At 39.0% G+C, this 17,908-nt stretch overlaps 1 protein-coding gene across 1 annotated transcript in view; it reads left to right on the plus strand.

The window, feature by feature from the left end:
• CHRDL1 (chordin like 1) overlaps positions 1-17,475 on the plus strand; it is a 43,957-nt gene extending 26,482 nt beyond the window's left edge. The window contains exons 5-12 of the mRNA XM_082488130.1: positions 2,852-2,997; positions 4,002-4,095; positions 7,851-7,918; positions 9,219-9,393; positions 12,784-12,978; positions 14,557-14,724; positions 15,867-15,956; positions 17,217-17,475. Coding sequence (XP_082344256.1) covers positions 2,852-2,997; positions 4,002-4,095; positions 7,851-7,918; positions 9,219-9,393; positions 12,784-12,978; positions 14,557-14,724; positions 15,867-15,956; positions 17,217-17,347 — 1,067 coding nt within the window. The 3' untranslated portion in view covers positions 17,348-17,475. The remainder of the gene's footprint in view (positions 1-2,851; positions 2,998-4,001; positions 4,096-7,850; positions 7,919-9,218; positions 9,394-12,783; positions 12,979-14,556; positions 14,725-15,866; positions 15,957-17,216) is intronic.
• The last annotated feature ends 433 nt before the right edge of the window (positions 17,476-17,908 follow it).

A 17,908-nucleotide genomic window follows, 5' to 3' on the forward strand; every position in this document is an offset into this window, starting at 1 on the left:
TTAGACATGCAATATAAACAAAGCTTCCTTGCAGTTTTAGACAGATGCTGTGTTTGGAGAGGATCAGTTGCACTCTCCAATATGCTGTCTTCAATATATGACTGTATATTTTTTTTTTCAATAACAGTAATACGGTCTTGATCCGAAAACTTCTTCTAAACCTTACTTTATGCAACCAGATAGGCCCATTCACTTAATGTGCTAAAAGATAATCATACGCACAGGTATGTGCAGCATAGGACCTAAACCATGGTCTGAGTCCCTGTAATCAAACCTGACGTTTCTTATAGTTATTTCATCAAATAAGACTTCAAAATAGCAATAGAATTTCATCCCATATTCCAAAGACAGGCAGATGTACATGTGTTCCAGGCTGCATGTTATGATTTAGCTGTTATAGGCCCAACTGCTATGATCAACTTAGAAGGAATATAGATGAAAACAACTACCTACTCCAACTCTCCACTGTCGTTTTCCAAGCAATAAAAGTTTCACCATCCTCTTTCCCTTATTTAGAAGCCACAGTTTAAAGGCATTTGGTGATTTCATAGTGATCTGAGCAATGTGGCATATACCAAGGTAAATCTGCAGTACAATTTACTCTTTTCATCTAATACTCTGAAGAGTCACAATGAGTCATTGAAGTATTGGTCTTTGCAAATGTCAGACCACAAGCCAAATGCTGCTTTTGGACAGGCATCGCACATGGGCACAGCAATGGCCTGCAGGGGCTGCATGAACAGGGCCTCATATCCATACAAGAACCATCTGTATCCTCCTTTCATTTCTCCTTTCATTTTAATTTCTTTCCAGTTCTGCTGCTCTTCCAGTTGCCCAAGGGGCAAGCGGATAGCTAAGGGTTTGGCAATCTCTCTTTCTGCTTTCCATGAGATGACTCTTGAAAAGCCCAAGAAACTATGGCGACATAAGTTTCAGGAGGTGGCACAGTCCTGAGAAGTGTCTCTTTATCCCCGTTTTCCAATATTTGTGCCAAATGGGACAGTAGCTGAATTTGTCACTTGAATTTTTTGCTGATGACTTTCAAAGGATGTGTCTTAATTAGCGCATAGATCTTGCCATTCCAGAATGTGTATTACTAGCAAACTATACAGAAAGTGCCAAAAGCACTGCATCTCTATGCCAAGCATAGGTGTTATCAAAGCTCTGTACGATTTATAAGATTTTGGAAAGGTATCATTAGACACTCTTGATTGCACAGAAATAATGCACAGATTGCACAGAAATAATTTGGTGCTTCAAAGGAGGAAGTGCGAATACCATGTCTGTCTCCTGAAGAAATGAAATGTCAGGCAGGGAACCCTAAATGGCTAACTTCTGCTCTTCTCCTGCGGAATGTTCTTTGCTGACCCACTGGACTCTCAAATACTGTAGTACATGTATGTTCCACAGTCAGATTTGACATTTACCATTCAAAATATTATTAATGTTTGATGGACCAATATAATTAAATATATGTTTTTATGGAAAACTCTAAATGTCAGTGTTTAATGCCAGCGCATACCAGAAGAAAACTATTCTTTCACTTGAGCTCCCAGCTAAAAAATGTGCATTCTGTGGTGGCACAGTTTCACAAAAAAATCTCCCCACATTTATCTGATAGATAATGAAAGGGGCTGCAGCAAAACCTGAATTTTCAGGTCAGGTTTCTTTTACATGAAAGCTCAAACCCACTGAATGAAATTTCAGCTGCATTCCTAGAAATTTGCAGTGATTCGGGCTCCAGAGAACAAACACTCCACTGTTACTTCCATAGAGCTCTTATTTGAAATGCTTCTTCCCATGCTGAGATGCTAAACTCATGTGAATGTAAATGTATAGTGCCAGATTCACTGCCCAATAGGTATCAAGTGACTTAGATTTCAAAGGTAAAGTATAATCCCTTTGCACAGTTTGTCAACTGTGAATAAACAATCTAGGGGATGTTTTAACGTAAGGTATGGATAGCTGTAACCCATGTGGTGCAGAACTTGATATGATCTTGAGTTGAAACAAGAGGTTTCAGGGGTGAATTGACACTGTCATCTTGTGCACTTTGTCATGCACTGAGTTCTGAAAACAAAATGCACTCATTTGCACATCTGACATTAAAATGCACGTCAGAGAAAAATCAGGTTTTGGGTGGCTTTTGTAGTCTACCTTTGACAAATTTTGCCCATTTTGAAAAGAACAGCAGCAGTAAATTGTGAAGGCCACGAGGAACAAACACTAGGATAATACATAGTTTTGTCTTGACACAGTTCCATCATCGGTATCACTGCTCCTCTACCAGAATGTTTGTGCCTGTGGAAGGTGGCATCATGTATGCGCTATGGCACAACCCTCTAACCTGCACCTGTCTTTTATGGGCTACAACGCTACAAATCATTAATAAAACGATACCAGTATTAAGAAGGGGGAAACCGTGCTAGAGCAGTGCTATTGATAGTGGGGTTCTGTGTGTATACAGAACCTAATGCCTTCTACGTTAAAGCATGAAAAAGCATGAAAATATAACAAGTGGGCACATAATTGCACCTCCCTATCCCAATACCAAATGCTTCAGCAGACAGACCAAGAGATAACACAGCAGCATGAGACATGGCCATCAGTGCTGGTATTGCAATTGATCATCAGTATCCTAAGATTAACTGGGACAGTCAACTCCAAGTGTAAATTATTACAGTTCAGCAAAATAGCGTCATGAGAATATCACTTATACATTGTAGCATGACAAAACTTGTCCTTTTATAATAGAAATGAGAGAGAAGGGAAGCTTTTCCTCTCCTGTATTTGTGATACTGCGAGTTGTCAAAAACATTTGCACGATGTCTTCCTTTCCCATTGCTTCCAGAAGACTCCCTTTTCTCAGTAAGCAGCAAAATCACCGGGAAATCCTGTGAATACAATGGCACCACCTACCATCATGGCGAAATGTTTGTGGCAGAGGGGCTTTTCCAAAACAGGCAAGCAAACCAGTGTGCCCAATGCAGCTGTTCAGTAAGTAACATGATTTGACAGAGACCTGCTCTGTCTGTGCTTCATTTCTCCTTTCTAGAAGACATTACACTGAAATATAAGTGTTACATAGCAAAGGCTGGGAATTGAGAATTAATACTGAAACTCATGCGAGTGCTCAGAGCCAGTCTGCAGCACCTGGTAAATGCCAGGCTACCTCTTACTCAAACACAACAGACAAAGCTTACCCTGTCAAGCATCTGCTGTAAGTGAGCTTACAGTGCAGAGGCAGCAGGTAAAATATTGCTACTTGGCATATATCAAATATTTCACTTCAGCCTGACTGGAAAATACAGCACTAAGCCACTGACTGAAACTGAATTAATTTGGACTGAGTTGACAAGTAGAGCCCCACAGGCTAGGAGTGGACAGCTCTGTAAACTGGCACTGGGACACAGAAATGTCACCAATTCAAATTCAGTATATTTGAGCAGTCACCCAGTGACTCTTCAGAGCCAGTGTCTGAACCAAAACATCCCTCTCAATCCACCCAGCTCTTCAGTATCAAGTATTGGCAACTCTGGGCCTCCTCTGATCAAATCATCGTATTCTACGTTAACTACAAAATTAACAGGCCAAGTACTGAACAGACTCCATGACTTTCAGTTACTGCTAAGCTATTCCTCCAGTTCAATGCTCAGACACAACAGAGGGAGAGGAGGAAGGGGCGGAATTTTACACTGTGTGATTTTAGTGCCAACAATGTCAGGTACGTTTTCAGCCTACAATAATTGCAGTTCTCCCCACATACTTTTACCTCTTCCCTTTTCCCCCTATTTTTTTAAAGGGACCTTCCTCTGTGCGACAACAAATTTAAAAGAAAAGCTATTCAGAATTTTCATTGGTCTAATATTCTGCTTTTGCATACTAGAGTGGCATGTATGTAAATATACATACTAGATTTAAGTATGTCCACAAAAAAATGCATGTACAGTACCAGACGAATTGATGACTCCTTCTAAATTCTCCTTGTGTTTTACTGGCAGGAAGGAAATGTGTACTGTGGGTTGAAGACTTGTCCCAAATTAACTTGCTCTTTCCCAGTTTCTGTTCCAGAGTCCTGCTGTCCAGTTTGCAGAGGTAAGTTCGAGTACAACCACAGAAAGACAAGCTCGGAATTTACTGCTTCCCCTGTCAGAGCCTGGTCTGTGCACCAGCACTGTCACTCAGGACACTATCTGCAAGTTTCCCATGTACTTACAATCCAATGCAGGCTGGGAAATTAAACCTTTAATTCCAGCAGGGCAACATTGCTACCTTTGTTTTGCCAACTTGAAACAAGGAAAGAATGCACTGATGATAAAGTTGCATTCCCATAATGAAGTAAATCAAGGCTTCAAATGATATATTGAAATAGCTGCCGTTGCTCTGAGTAGAAAAGCTTTGCAATAAAAGACAAGCTTCTATCTGACAGGTTATGCAAGATGCAAGAATTTCAATTCAGAGGGTAAGGCCAATTACTCCAGTTTAAATTAGTTGTCAATCTATACTCAGATGACTTCAGTATTTTACTAGTAATTGCATTTTAGTTCTTGTACACAGAGGGAACTTGATTCTAGAGGCCTCCCCAGCTTTTCTGAATGTCTAAGCCTAAATACCTGTCTAAATGTCTGAGAATTTCTGAATGCATTTTATCTCACTATTAGTATTGTGGCATTTGAATCACCACTTCTAGGGTATCTGAGCACCTATGGCCAATTCTCAAAGATGCAGATAAGCACCTAAAGGTGCCTGTGGTGTTCAGAAGTGCCACTCTATTGATATTGGTGATGCCAGGCTGCTTTGAAAAACTTTCCTGCTTGCACCTTTGTGCACCTGTGTCCTTTTGAGATTCTGCTTGTTTGGACTCAGTACTGTTGCATGGTAAAAATAACAAGTATTGTATTGTCAGTTGTATAATTTTGCCTACAGTGCTAGAGTTGTGAAACACTAGCATAGTCCCACAGTCCCTGTCCTAAGCAGTTTACCGAGTACACACGCTGGACCAAAAGCTCTGAGCAGTGAAGGGGCTGAGCCAAATAGAGAGTACTTCAGAGTGCATCAATGCTTAATAATGCAGCATGATGCAGAGATAGTACAGGAAGGAACAAGCTCCTGGGCAGAAGCTGTGCAGTCATGTCAGCACAGCAAGCTGTCTAAGCCACTTAACCTGTGGAGATGCTGTGGTAATTAAGCGTGGCACAATGTAGGACCTGAACTAATCTCTCAGCAGGGCAATGCTGTGTGCTGCATAAATACATCAGCTCAGTCAGAACAAGGATGAGGATCTCTACACGGTACTCCTTTGCATGGAGATTGTTCCTCATTCTCTGCTGCTTTGCCATGTTACTTCACAGTATCTTTACAAATCTTGAAACTTTTTGCCAGGCAAACTGCTTAGAAAGTTTTCTGATCTCAAGCAGGCAAGGTGATAGTCCTAGCTTCCCAGGGTGAAATTTAGTGATATACTCTTTTAAATGTAACACACTGACAGTTAATTAAAGTAAATTCTTGCTAATCATCTGATTTCTGGTATCTATTCCTGATAGTGATTTGATCTGTATTTGAAACCAACCTCTTCCAGTTACAAAAATCAAACTGACTTTCAAAGTACAAAGTACCAAACACAGCTATGCTGTGGACTAGCCTTATGCTCCAGAAATCAGTCACTTCAGCCAGAGGGAGAGTCACTAATGAGAAATAAATTCATTAGAATTTCCATATGAGAGGTGAGATTAAATTCGATTACACAGTAGAGACAACCTAGTGGCTCCACTGATGCAGTTTTTTTTAATGTATTCCACTGTCTATTACTCTTATTTAAAAATGTCAAAATGATAATTTGTCTCGTAATCAACTTTGTCCTTTTCAATATGGCATAAGCTGTTTTTTCATCTCCCCTCTGTGTTTCTTATGAAATGCAAACCTAACCAAAATGTTTGCATCAGTATCTAGCACAGCTCATGGGGAGGAAACTGTGAGTCAGTTTCTGCTCCCTGCATGGCCAAATATATTAACATAATATATTAAAATTTGCTAATTTTCCTATTCATTCCTCTACTACTGACTAGAGAAGGCTCCAAGCACTGTGGTTCAGATGCTGATTTATGTCAGGATCCAACTTCCCCTTAAGTTAAGGGGAAAGTTCTCATAAACTGCATAGAGGATAAAATGCTAATACATAGTTTGCACTAAGTTAGTGGATCCATGATGGATCTAATTGAGTTAAATCTGGATGAGTTAACTCCAGAACTAGAGGCATACCTGCATCGGTACCATGGCTCTCCCAAGCCAGTATCGCACATGACTACTGCTGCAGCACCTATCCTGCTTCGAGGACCCAAGCCTGTGATCTGTGCCATTAACGTAAGGCTCCTGTGGTGGTGCTGCTCTGCATTCCAGTGCAATTGGCACATCCAGAGCTAGGCTTCGAGCCACTAGCAAAGCAGTTTTATCTGTACCTGTATCTGAATTCCAAGGCTGGGATAAAGTCCAGGCTCCCCTCCATGTTAAATGATTTCTCCTGTTCTTGTACAAGTTTTCCTAGAATCAGGTATCAGTTCAAGTTCCATGGCTTGTCTTATCAAGGAACACCTCTAAATACATTTTTAGCCACATTCTCTCTCTAGCCTGAACAGATTTTTCCCTGATATAATTTCCACCATAGCTTATGCTTAGTTATGTATTTATGAAATTGTCTTTCCAAAGAAAACAGCTGGACACTACTCCTGAATAGAAACTAAGGGTTTCTTCTTTCCAACTTTCTTTTCCATGAATCACGTGTTTGCCTGCGAGGAACCAGAGCCTGGCTCTGCAAGTCCCTCACATTGATTCTCAAAAGCATTCGTTACTTCTGCATCACATGCACAAGCTGTTCTAGCAAAACCATTTCTCTTTTAAAAGACAAGTCAGAATGTCTTTGTTATGAGGGTCCTTAGTGCCATGAGCCTTATTCTGTAGTACTTTTATTGGCCTGATTCAAAAAAGCAGTGCTGAACATTTCATACTCTCTATCTGCAAATATAAGATCCTATGAACTTAGATGAGGTCCGGACTTAGTGGGCTAACTTCTCATACATCCCACCATAACTCATTGCGTGTGCCTGGCTTCCCAAGGGAGTTGCTGTTTTGAGTCTAACGAGTCATGCACTGAGCATGGCCATCACTTCTGTTTATGAAACATTCTGCCTCTGACAAACAGATGAAAGCACCTCCCTGGTTTATAATAATACCTGGGGGTAGAAATTGATTAAATTATTTTAGCATTTTTTATTAAATGAAGTATAAATAAGAGGGAAAAAACAACCAGGGACAGGAAGTTTGCAGGACAAAATAGGGCTTGCTTTTTCTTGATATATATAATACAATGTTATTTATTAATGGCTATACTTCAAAGCTGACTACAAAAATGTAATTCAGGATTCAATTCTCAGTCAAGTTACATGTCAGTTGAGCAACAGTGACTGTGCTTGTGGGTTCCCTCCACTCACAGTAGATGGAAGGTCACACAGTTTAGCCTTTCTCTGCGGGCTAAGCTAAGTCACATCTCCTTACCTTTGCCTGAGATCACATAGCAAATGATCGCTGGAAATGACCTTGCCCACAGCATATTGTTAAGCCACGTAAATCTGATAGTAAATCTTCATCCTGAGTTTGCATGATGTTTGGGAAGGGATCTTTCTTTTGATCTCTACAGGATCTAGTACAATAAAAGACTACAGACTGATGCTTCTACACACTGATGCAACCTCCACCCCAAATTTAGCTGTAAAGCTGGATGAGACTTTTCCACTAAGTATCTCCCCAGGTGTTGCACAATTACTCCCCTAACTTTTATTGCTCTGCTTCACGTACAGGAGATGGAGAATTATCATGGGAACATTCTGATGGAGATATCTTCCGGCAGCCAGCCAACAGAGAAGCCGTAAGTGTGACCTACACTTAAAAGACATATTTTCCTGCTCTGCTGTGCGTGCCAGTACATAGGGGAAAAAAGAGAAAAGGATGTTAACAGGTCTGAATATCTACTGCTTTATCCTGGGTTCTCTGAATCTAGCCCAAAATAGGTTTCTTCCACTTCTGCAACCCCCTTTATAAACTCAACCTGAATTAATGAATAGTGCTGAATTATAAACTCCCATGAACTCCTGTGGGCTCTGGATTTGGTCTTTGTTGTATATGCTCTATAAGAATAAAATTCTACAGTGTTTTGTTTGCTATGCAAGCATCACTTTTAAATCCTAATTGCAAACACTTACTTCCCAGTTGACATATACACATGTATATATTTACTTTAGGGGCTTCACTACCTCTGGGACTAAGAGTACCCATTAACAAATTGCTCCTCAATAGATTATTTGGAGCATTTGGAGAGAATATGAAGAGCTTGAAAGCATTAGGTGCACTACCTAAATACATGAATCAACAGGTCTTTGGATTAGTGAGAAGAATCATGCCTTATAAAATAACTGCTGTAATACACACTATTCCTTCATGCCCATGGGTATTTTGGAAAATAATTCTCTGAAAACAACCAGTGTTTTTGCTCTAGAAAACACACTGCACACTACTACCACTACTATTACTTTCCTTTGCAAATAAAATGAGACCTGTAGTAAGGTTCTGCTCAGTTTGTGCAAGGCTAACCCTAGCCTTGCATGAGAGTTTAAAACAGCAAGCAAACAAGAAGCTGGACAGTGATTCTGGACATGCTCTGCTACTGGAGCAACAGTAGAAAGCAATTTTGATGAGGAAAACTAGACAGACTTACAATTCCTCTCATCTAATCTTAAAGTAGAGTAGACATCAGTAAAGTAAATATCTAGCTGTGAACACCCTTTTTGATACATGGAGCAAAATAGGCACTTCTGGGTTGTGATTCATCTCTTCATGATATAGAGATCCACAACAGGTCAGGTTCTAAAATTGCTTCTCTGTCCATTGACTTGATTAGGGACTTCAGATGACCAACGTAGATAAATACACCTACACTGACATACACAGGTCTGATAAGTTACAACTGCGTATGGGTAAATGACTTCGTTACCATGTTAACTATCTGAAAAACCTGAATGGCCTTTATTTAGCATGGTGCCATTCATTACATTTAATGATGTTTGATGATAGTGGCAACGCTCTACCTGTGGTTAAGCTTCTAGTACAGCCCCTTTTCCCATGTTCATTGGAATGAGACATTTACTTTCCTGCTCTCTTTCTGTCTCCAGAGACACTCATACCATCGCTCCCACTACGACCTGTCACCCAGCTCTGCGAGGCAGGTAGTCAACATTCCACGATTTCCCAATGCCAGGAGTAACCGTGGAGTCCTACCGGATCCCCAGCAAGCTTCAGGAACAATAGTACAAATTGTCATCAACAACAAGCATAAGCACGGACGAGGTAAAGACAAGTACTTCTTATAGTATTATTCTGGGTCAGGGATCAATCACCTATGGCTCAAAAAGACTTCTCAAAATATGCAGCAGAATCTTGGAAATTCACACTGGTATCAAGAGACCCAAAGCAAATCAGGGAGGCAAAAAAAGCAATGAGCTATTAAAGATATGAAATTAGCTCTTGACTGAGATCAGTTGGGCATACACATGCAACAGTGCATTTCACTCTGCAAAGGCACCACACTATCATGTTGCTCTCTGAATTACTTTGTAGGATTGTGCTATGTGATTCTGAGAACGCATGCAGTGGTTACCAGGGAGTGCTTTGTGCCATAAAGGACACCCTGATGCTTTTAGATTTGCTAACTTGCTCACACAGTGACTTGTCCAGTCACTTGTTTGTGGTTATTTTCTTTACACTTTACACAAAAAAAATTTTGCGATGTTACAAGCTGTAAACAGCATATGTATAAACTGCCTTACAAATCTCAGACCATAAGCTTTGCCATAGTGTCAAGAGTTTTTCTGCCTCCAAGGCTTAGCAAATTATTCTCAATAAAGACAGTATCATGACTTCCCCCACCTTAAACTAGTTGTCTGAGACAGTGGGGTTCAAGGGGTGCTTTTCCTCCTCCATGACTACTCCTAGAGGCAGAGTAGGCAATTAGCCTGTACTGGATGCCTGAGCTGTAAAGACGCAAAGTTAACCAAGGTAATGAATCTCACTCTAAGTATCCTTTAGGGCCTTCTGATAATATAATATAATATAATATAATATAATATAATATAATATAATATAATATAATATAATATAATATATAAGACATATTACATTATGGGGACAGCAGAACTTTGAGCCAAGCCAACGCAAACGTTATCCAAATATGACTAAGCCATATTCCTGCTGCATTACAGGAAGGACAAAAATAGAGGGAAAATATCGATTTTCCAGTTAGTGGGACAGCATGTTTTGTACAATAAAAATGGTGGGATGTTCAATTCCCACAGTGAGTGTACCTCAGTGAACAGAGGTCTGCAGGAACAGGCCTAAGAAGCCATAAAAGAAATAGCTGTAAAAATGCATGTTCAGAAGAGCATCTATCCACAAATAACAGTCAGTGTGCACTTAGAAACTACCCACAAAGAGTTAAAAGCCCTTGTATTAGGGCCAACTAATCTTTTAAGGTATTAACTAACAGAAGGAATGTTGGCCATAGGATCTTTATTATCCACCTGAACAAGCATGAAAAAACATTCAGATCATGCCAGTGTTTTATGCTGAATCTAGGCGCAGGAATCTCCATGCAGTGCAATATCTTTGACATGTAATTCACACATGAAGACATCATCAAAGCAATTTCTAACCGATTTGTTTCAGCAAATAAAGAGCATACAGACGAATAGCATATTTCTGGATGCAGTATATAGTAACTGCCACAACTTCAGACACTCGCTGCCTGGAGAGTGTCTGAGAGATCCCCATGATGGAAACAGGAATGCTGACCATGTATTTTCTTTTGTTCTTGTGCAATTAACAAGTGTTTTATTAATTAATGCACATGCCCCTCGAGACGCATTTCAACAAGTTAAAAAATAAGACACAACAACTCTCCTGACATGCAAATACTGTGCAGTTGCATGGATACAGATTTATCATTCTAAACATGAAGAGCACTAAAAACAGGGCATCAGGGAACTAGAAGTTATTTGCCATATTTTGGCTTCTACTGGAGGCTTTATCTGCTACCTCAGAGTAATTATTTAACTGTTCTGTACTAAAAAAAAACCTTAAAACAGAGAGAATATTTATCTACACCATGTCATGTATTATCACTTCCCCTGTCAGGGAGAAATCATGAAATATTTATGTCTATAAAGGATTTGGAGAACTCTAGCTGGGGAAAAAAATCCATATAAGCATAAATGTAACTAATAATACAGTATTTAAGCATGTAAGAAACCTGCTGAGCAGCTCAGTACTTACAGTTTTCTCATTTATAGTTTTTTCTTTGTAGACAGATAACACTTTATTTGCTTTTATTTGAGAAACAAAACTATTTCCTACCTCTAAAATAAAAACGTCTTAAGAAAGAGTTAAAAAGTAGTAAATTATAAACCAAATGATAGCATAACCCCATGAAAGACAATACATTGCAAAAAACACTCCCCATAAATCTTAGTAACTCAGTAAAGTATAAGCCAGTTGGTCACATCTGTTACCAGTTAGATGTAAATTTGAGATTACAGATAAAAATTAAATTGCTTTTGAAAGTTACAGGCAAAATAGGAACACATTTTACAAATAAAAGCATTAATAAAAATGATGGCATATTAGAAGAATTGGAAATATTTACAACATAGCCCAGCTTCATTTTAGTTCCTTTTAGAAATCAGGCAGTGCCCTTTCTTTCACCTTGTTAGGATTAGTTTGCATTTTTCTTTGTGTTTATAAAATATTTAAAAAGAAAGAAGTAAGGTTTATAGGACAAATGCAAACATGGTGTGAAGCGATATAATTCCCATTAACTGCTGGGTGACCCAAACAGGCTTCCACCAGGCATGGATTTTTCCACTCTCCTTGTGTCAGCTGTATTTCTCTGTCTCCCAAGGGCACTGATGAATAAATATTCTGAGGTGCTTAGATGCTATTGGAATGAAATTTCAGTCCCATATGCATCCATTCATGTTAATATTTTCTTGTGATTCCAAAAGCCAAATGTCTTTATATACCTATAGACATATGTATTTCCACAAAGGACATTAAACTTAATTTTGCAACATTCCCTTGCTTTGTTCTGTGTGTTGTGTAGCAGGAACTCTCATGCAAAAGCAATAAAAGGCCCAGGTGGCACTAATCCATCTTGCCCGTAGCATGGCTCTCACTGCAAAAGCTGTGTTCAGCTAACAGTAATAAAAGTTGTGCAGATGACTCAGTAGCAAATGTCATCACCCTGTCATCTGCAGATTCAATTCTTGAAGCCAGAGCCAATGTATCAGGCTGCGTCCTGTGTGTGGACTGAGATTAGGAGAGGAAGGAGGAGTGAGTTTTATAAGCTGGTTAATGATGCCCAACTGAAATACATGCACTGGAGAGGAGCTAGTCAAATACTTGACTCAGCTACCTTCACCATTCTCCTCAAAATAGTGATGTACACCAGAGTTGGAATCAAGGCAAAACTGCTTAGAAAAGGGTGATCACAGGCTCAGACTCATTTTAAGTAGTGAAACTCCAAGTTAAAGTTAACAAGCAGAGAAATGGGCCAGAGACACTAATGAATTATGTATAGAGACACTGCTTTAAACAAATGTGCATGAATCGAATATTCATAGAGAGGTAGCCAGTGAACATACCTTTTCCAGTTGTACTTTTTCTTCCTTTTCTCTTCTTTTGTAGTTTGTGTTTCAAATGGCAAAACATACTCACATGGTGAATCTTGGCATCCTAATCTCCGGGCCTTTGGAATTGTAGAGTGCGTGTTGTGCACCTGCAACATCACCAAACAAGAATGTAAGAAAATTCATTGTCCAGAACAATATCCCTGCAAATACCCTCAGAAAGTAGAAGGAAAATGCTGTAAAGTCTGTCCAGGTAAAACAAAGTTGATCACAGACCACCTTTTTGCTGTGCATGTTAAGGGACTTGGCTCAAGCTTTCTGGTCACAATAAGATCTGCTGAAAATAGCAATAGCTGTGCCCGTTGTTCTAATGTGTGTGCAGAGGTCTCAACGTGAGACAGGCAGAGCTGCCTGGCCAGCCCTGCTGGTCACTGCTGTCCCCAAATGGGGGGCTCGCTGCCGGGGGCATGTATGTTCTGATCAGTCACTGCCTTTCTCTCTACTGTTAGCATGACTTACTGACGCTCATTCCCAAAGAGAACATTACAGAAAAGTACACAGAAAGTTCATTACTGTCAAAAGACTCTCCTATCCTTCTGTTACTGCAGTGCCCACAGGAGCTTCAAATCATTTTCTAGCTTGTGAAATTTGCATGGAGATAATACCATTTCTGCTTTTAAAAATGTACCAGAAGGGTTCAAACCCCCTGATTATAAATTGATTGGTGTCAGATATGTAACTGAATCCTTAAAGTAAATACTAACTTATTACAAATTTAGCATTGTGTCTGTGCTGCACTAATGATTAAACTTATGTAGACATTACTTATTAAAATCAATGCCTACAAGTAGTGAAAAATCTGCTAATATGAATCTGATGGTCTGCCAAATGACTGGCCATCTTGCATATGATACAAAGGGTAAAGGAGCGTCCAGTTGCCTTCTGTGCCTTTAAACTTCTTTTCTAATCTGTACAGCTCATTTCTATGTTTGTTTGGTGTTGCACTGGGCAGAAATGCTCTGAGGAAATGAGTTGTTTAGTCATATATAGAAATCCTTCACAGAATGCACACTTCCCACTGTCTCTTGCTAGCCTTGCTTCCTGGGAAAGAGCACGATGCAGTGGCAGCAGGCAGGCAGGAGGTGTGTATGTAGATCCTTTTGGGTACTTGTCAATCAGAGATCCACAGCTTTTATTGGGCTCATTTGAGACGAGAACAGTCAGCAAAACCTAGCTAACAGGCTTCAATAGAAAATTTAATAGCAAAAAGAAAGTTCCTGTCTTTTTCTTTGAGATTCTATGTGGCAATTTTTAAGAAAGCTGAACCTCTTCCTACGGTCTGTCTCGTATGTGTGGAAATGTATTAATTATTAGGTTTTTCCACAAACAGTTGTCCGAGTTTCTGAGTTGCATCATGTCTCTTACATTATTGTAAGTATTAATTTGTGTCTCTTCACTCTGTCCAACCACCAATTTTCATGTAGTTATTTTATTCTCTCTGTGATTACTACCATTATTACAAATATGCTTGAAAAGTAGACAACAGGTTCAAAAATTGAAGGACTCTCACAGACCACATGGTTTTACACAGCTCATTTCCTTATGAAACTGGATTATAAATAGAAATACTGTCTTGGCACCATAGACAGGCCATCAGAACCTAGCAGAATAGAACACTACTAAATGTCTGGAGTTAGCTGGAGGTGGATTTGAGTGGCCATACAAGTGAAAATTCTACTTTTAAACTAAACCTGCTTGGCTATTGGCACCAAGTAAGTTCTGGAGGACTTGATTACAGCTGTAGTATGTGTTTGGGGCTTTTTTTAAACAGAAGAAGTGCCAAGTCAGACCTTTGATAACAAAGATTACTTCTGTGGGAAAGAGACTTTTCCTGTCTATGAATCCGTTTTCACCGAGGAAGGAGAAACCATCAGAAAAATTGCAGTAGAGACTGAAAAGCCACCTCAAATAGAAATACATGTGTGGACAATTAAAAAAGGTGAGTTGAGCAAGTCCTTTCTTTAAACAGGTATCATCTTCCATTCAAATCCCAGGACAATTTACATATCCAAGCACCTTGAGACTGCTGTTCTTCTGGCTATTTAGGATAACACTATTACAGCCACTTCCAACATACTCAAGTTTTGGTGTACAAAAACCATTAATAACACACATAGCTCTAGTTCTGCAAACTCCTACCCTTCATTGTGAGCAAAAGCACAATGACAAACAGGTCATGAGTAATACCCTGTGTAATTTATTGCAGAGAAATGGGTAGGAGGGTTTGAAACAAGTGCCTGGAGGTTCTTATTGAAGATAGATCAAAAAGCTTTCCATTGAAATCCATCTGCCCTCTCTGCCTGTGATGCTACACCCATGATGGTCTAGAATGTGGGCAAAAAATGTGTTAGGGATGGAAACAATATCTTTTACTAGACTAACAGGTAAAATTAGAAAAAAATAGAAGAGTATTCAGAAGCCCAAGCACTTCTGCAAATCGGAAGCTTTTAGGATAATAAAAATTATCTTCAGCCTCCTAAAAATCCTATCTACTTAATCTACTTTAAGCAAAAAGCATGTGATCCTTATAGGAAACCCTGATATAGTGCAGCCCTTTCCATGGAAACGATACACTTTAAAGCGCAGAGCCAAGCCCAAAGTCAAGCCCAAAGTGTGAGCAGAAAAGAAGTCACAGAGGATCAGACGGTTAATAAACCACAAAGCCTTGTGATGCTTTGACAGTGATGTTGCCTGCTAGCTTACAAGAGGCAAAATGGTATCTGACTGCAAAATGATACTGGTTTTCTCCAAGACACTGGAATTTTGGCTTCTGTTGTAATCTGACATTTACTCCTACTACAGAAGGGTTCAGCTATGTTGGAAAAGAATTGGCTAATTCTCACACCCCTCATGAACTTTCCACAATTGTAAGTCCACAGGATTTACAGGAGAGTAGCAAAAAACCAGGGGGGTGGCAAACAGAATAAAAAGGAATAGGCTGAAAATCCACATAATTAGTAAGGATTGTTTCACAAGGTGATTCAACATGGCAGTAATTCTACATAAAGGCAGGACAGTAACCCAGGTTTAGAGCAACAGGCACATTTCCAGTAACATGCACTTCTCATTTCTTTGCTGAAGGGATTCTGCGTCACTTCTATGTTGAAAAAGTGTCCAAGAAAGAATTTGAAGAACTTCCTTACTTCAAGCAGATAACAAGGACAACCCCTAGTAAGTAAAATTCTGACCTCTTCAGGTTTTTATTCTCCATATAATCATAGCCTTGAATTCTTTTACTCAACACAGTCAAACAGATGTACTAATTTTTCCTCCCTTACGTGGCTCCAATATTTTATAAGTTTAGATCTAAATCATCAAAATATAGCAATTTAAAATATAGATACATATAACAGTAGTTCATGTCCATGCTGTCTTAGTCTCCTGTATTTTGATAAAATCCAAGATAGACTGTTTTCTGCCCATACTGCTGTAAGTCTGAAATGTGACTGAGGTCAGCACAGCATCACAACTTAGGATTTATTTAAGTAACATGCCAAGTTACCCCAATTTTTTAGAAAGTCATTTAGAAGGGAAAAAATTAAGAGGTGATTAAGGGAGTTCTCCTACATATTTATATGTTATATTTGAAAGAAGCCTTTCCTATGTTCTTCACGACATCTTCATTATTAAAATCTGTCTTTTGAAAGGACATGTAATTCTTTTATCCCTCTTGATTCAATTTCTTTTTTGTATTTCATCTAGTTTGGGATAGTTTGATAGTTGAATTAAGATATAGACATTTTTTAGTTCCCCGTTCTTTTGCATCACAAGTTGCCATTTTTTCCAAGGTGTCTTAGGCAAGGAAATATTTTCCTCAGGAATATTATATTCTTGATAATACAGGCTTAGTGAGAAGTAGACACCTTTTCATATTAAAAATTTCCTAATTTTTTGCTGTCAGCCTTCCGTAAGCTTGTAATTGTTATCTCTAATATAGTATTCTAGTTACCAGGACAGCAGGCATTTCTATTAACATTATCAAAAATGTATAGAAATATTAATATCCAGCAAACACAGTTTGTATTACACACAGGTAGGCAGAGTTCACAGTACATGAAACAGTTAGACTTGTTGCTTCCTAACTTTTAAATACTTTGGTTTACCATCAGAGTTAAATTTTCACATCGCTCTGTCATAAAGTAGAGTATCCAACGTCATCAAGGGTTGACTAAATAGAGTCAACTTGCAGTACTACTTAATTCAAGAAAGGAATAATATTCTGGTCCTTGTTTATTATTTTTAACAAAGTTATTTTGCATGGAATATGTTACATCTTTGTAAGATACTTTGAATATTTTCCATGGGAGGACTGGACATTCTCTCTTTGACCATTGTGAATCAGTTGGTCTGGAAACTGCTTGTAAATGTCTTCAAAGTTCCAAATGCCCTTTTCTAAGTCAGTATCTGTCTCCTTTGTATTTTTGTTTTCAGGCCAGTGGAAAATATTTAGCGAGGGAGAAGCTCAAATCAGCCAAATGTGTGAAAGCAGAGCATGCAGGACTGAGCTTGAGGATTTGGTAAAGGTTTTGTACCTTGAAAAGTCTGAAAAGGGTCACTGTTAAGGGAGACAGCACTGGAGGGAGAAACACAAGAAAACTTATGAAAACTTGGATCTGCAGCTGGACTGCAGGCTTATTTTGCTTAAGTCAACAGTTGCCCTAAAAACCAAAACTATAATGCAGTAATTATTCACATCATGCACAGCAAATTTGCTGCTTTATGTGTAGTGGTCTGTGTCAACCGTTCAAATATCTCCTCCAAAAGACTAGGAGGCTCTGTGTTACTGGTGGGTGAAGGAGAAAGAGAGACTGTACTTTCCCAGAGTTGCATTTCTTTACAAGTTAAAAAGAGAAAACAGAACATTTTTATTATTATTATTTGGCAAGTTATTCAAACTAATGAAAAGAAGGACACCTAATAAATGTGCAGGAGCTATGGAGAGCATTATTTCCTGTGCTGAATTTATACCATTTCTGGTGTTGAAATGACTCATGGATTTTTTTTTAGTAGTGGAGGAAAAATGCAAGTGATACAATACTTGTGTTGGAGACATAAAAAACAGATTTAAACTAACAAACTCCTAAGCAGCCTGCCTTTGGGATGATGTCTTGTAGTTGAACAAA

Source organism: Vanellus vanellus (assembly GCF_965231255.1).
Source record: "Vanellus vanellus genome assembly, chromosome: 10".
Classification (NCBI taxonomy): domain Eukaryota; kingdom Metazoa; phylum Chordata; class Aves; order Charadriiformes; family Charadriidae; genus Vanellus; species Vanellus vanellus.